Source organism: Nicotiana sylvestris, chromosome 9, assembly GCF_000393655.2.
Source record: "Nicotiana sylvestris chromosome 9, ASM39365v2, whole genome shotgun sequence".
NCBI classification, from domain to species: domain Eukaryota; kingdom Viridiplantae; phylum Streptophyta; class Magnoliopsida; order Solanales; family Solanaceae; genus Nicotiana; species Nicotiana sylvestris.
The window spans coordinates 60,985,973-60,988,617 of record NC_091065.1 but is presented as its reverse complement, the minus strand read 5'-3'; the positions used below and the strand labels follow the sequence as shown (position 1 = coordinate 60,988,617).

The 2,645-nt window shown below is 35.0% G+C and overlaps 1 protein-coding gene across 1 annotated transcript; it reads right to left on the bottom strand.

Moving 5' to 3' along the window:
- Nucleotides 1-250: 250 nt before the first annotated feature.
- LOC138877652 (uncharacterized) lies at nt 251-1,392 on the bottom strand. Its single transcript, XM_070157278.1, has 3 exons — nt 1,209-1,392; nt 443-1,086; nt 251-397 (listed from the first exon to the last, which is right to left on the bottom strand). Exons 1-3 carry the CDS (start codon nt 1,390-1,392, stop codon nt 251-253), a joined length of 975 nt encoding a protein of 324 aa, XP_070013379.1.
- Nucleotides 1,393-2,645: the final 1,253 nt, after the last annotated feature.

Below are 2,645 nucleotides of genomic sequence, written 5' to 3'. Positions count from 1 at the left end.
AAATAGAGAAAACATGATTTAACTTTTAACTTGTAAATAGAATGGCAACTTAAAAATTACATCAGATTCAAATATTATATCGGCAATTTTTCAGGATGTGATGATGTAGTTGATTGCCAAAAGACTGGTGCATTTAGGTCAGTTTCTCTCTCCACATAACTAAACTTGCAAGTTCTCTTGTTGTGACCAGGCTTATGACATATGCTACATTCATAGTTGTTTGCTTCCTTTTCATCCTTGTTCTGCTCGCTCAAGCTTCATCAAATTCCTTTTTCCTCAATTTTTGCTTTCTTCCTTTTTTTTGTTTCACATTCTTTGGAGGCAAAGGAGGAATCTTATTAGATTTAGGCCACAATTGTGATCCATTAATTGGAAGAATAGCATATTCATAAATTCTCTTATATGTTTCCACCATATAGCAGTCATCGACCTAGTTAATTACCTCATCATTTTTAGCCCAAATTGCCGAAATGGCATGCTTGCAAGGATATCCGGTTATCATCCACTTCCTACAACTACATGTTTTGTTATGTAGGTCCACTGCCCAATTATCATCCATGCTCTCTCCAAGAATTTCATAATTCCACTTATTTGATTTTTGAGGAATAAACGCAGCTGCTGCCGACTCATTTCTGTGTAAAATATCCTTGATTCTAGGGCAAACATCACCCAAATTCCATTTTTCTCCTTTATCCTTGTCAGCTTGTATCCGAGCCATCAATATGTATCTTAATTTCTCTAACAATGTTATAATAGTCTTGACTCGGGCCTCAAGAATCATGCTATTAAAGGATTCACACATGTTATTCAACAAGATATCACACTTAGCATTTGGATTGAAGTGAGATCTAGACCATTCACTTGGTGGTTTGTCACTTAACCAAGAAACAACATTTGCATCTAAATTTAAAAGGTCAGACATGCGATCATGAAAGAACTTCACCATCGTAGACTTTGCAGTAGCCCAAAGTGCACTCCTTAAGGAGAAACCACTAAAGCCAGTCCTCCTAAAATTGCCATAGAGGTGTCTCACGTAGAATCTATGACTGACGAATGTCAACACATCGTTAAATTCTTCAAGAAGACCTTCAATAAAAGAGATCATATTTTTTAGTAAGAGTTTCAAACTAAAATGTTAGAAGTAAGAAAAACTTTAATATAAAAGCAACTCAAATCCAATAAACTAAATATAAATGCTTCAAGAAGACCTTTTTTCTTATCTGACATGAAGGTCCAACCACCATGATCATCAATCTCCAAATCAATAGACAAGTAGTTCAAAAACCATGACCACGTATCCCGTGTTTCCTTTTCAACAACTGCATATACGATTGGGACTATGCCATTATTAGCATAAAGTCCAACTGCTGTTAACAATTTAGTTCCATACATCGGGCCCTTTAACCACAACTATCTATACCAACTATCTTTATACAACCGGCCTTGAAGCCTTCCTTACAAGCAGCAAAGCATATATAAATTCTCAGAAATATATATGGCTTGTTATCTATTTCATTTTCTATTAATTTCACATGAATCGAACTACCTAGATTTGTCCTTTCAAGCTCATCGATGTATTCCCACAACATAGCAAATTGATCTTTAATATCACCATCAAGCAATGCGATGACCTTTCTTTTAGCCTTCTAGATTGAGGTAAACTGATATGAGCTTTAAGTTGCCGACTAATTGTATCTCTGAATTTAGAAACTTTCAGATCCCTGTTTGAACTGATGGTATCTAGATATCTCCTTGCAATAAAAGAAGATGTGAACATCTTATTACGATGATACCAATTTTTACAACTATGCTCAGGGTTGTAAGCTTTTATTTGAAATCCCTTGTCCCTGTGCATTCTTGATGCCATAATTTCCCACTCACAAGTCGGATATATGAACTTACCTCTTATTCTTATCTTCTCATTTTTGCACCACTTGATATACTTTTCAGCTTGTATTTCGTGAGTTTCCACAACATATTTAAACTGTTTTTTGTTTCCAAATATATTTTCAAGAGCAAGTACGGGATTCTTCTCATCAGTTTTAGGATTGTACTTAGGAAAATCAAAACTCTTATTGTTTGAATCACTATCCAAGCTTAAAGTGTCCAAAGAATTCAAGCAATCAGAATCCCCTTCTTTATTTGACAACTTCTTTTGAACCTCGGCACTATTACGCTCTTTACCACCTTCAACGCGTTGTTTTCAAGTAACTCCCTTATCAAGAATTGGATTGAAATCTGATAGTTCATTTTCAGAATCATCAAACTCATCACTACTAGACGAGTTTGACGTTTCAAATAGTTTCTCAGTAATTCCAACAATTTGTTTCATATTATCAATGTTGATTGTTTGACCTTCATTCTCAGATTCTATCTCTGCCATTTCAAAGTAATAGTCTAGATGCTCAAAATATATCTCAACTATATTATCTTTGGGAATTGATTCGGCGATTTTGCTAGCTTCAACTTCAGTTGATACTAGTCTCATTATGTTACCAAACTTACCACATTAGTGCCAGAATATCACTGAATCATTGACGTAACCACAAATCTTGGCCATCTTTCTCAACTCTGTCATATTAAGATTTGTTGGTTTCACATAGTCAAAGTAGTCGACCACACCTCTAACATAGTTTTAGTTGGCC

Bases quoted from the DNA above. Each gene is read 5' to 3' on its own strand.
- LOC138877652 (XM_070157278.1), bottom strand. From the start codon at position 1,392: ATGTATGGAACTAAATTGTTAACAGCAGTTGGACTTTATGCTAATAAT. The intron at 1,087-1,208 runs GTCTTCTTGAAG...CTTTTATTGAAG, and splicing joins CATGTCAGATAAGAAAAAAG to GTCTTCTTGAAGAATTTAAC. The intron at 398-442 runs GTAATTAACTAG...GAAACATATAAG, and splicing joins TTTGGGCTAAAAATGATGAG to AGAATTTATGAATATGCTAT.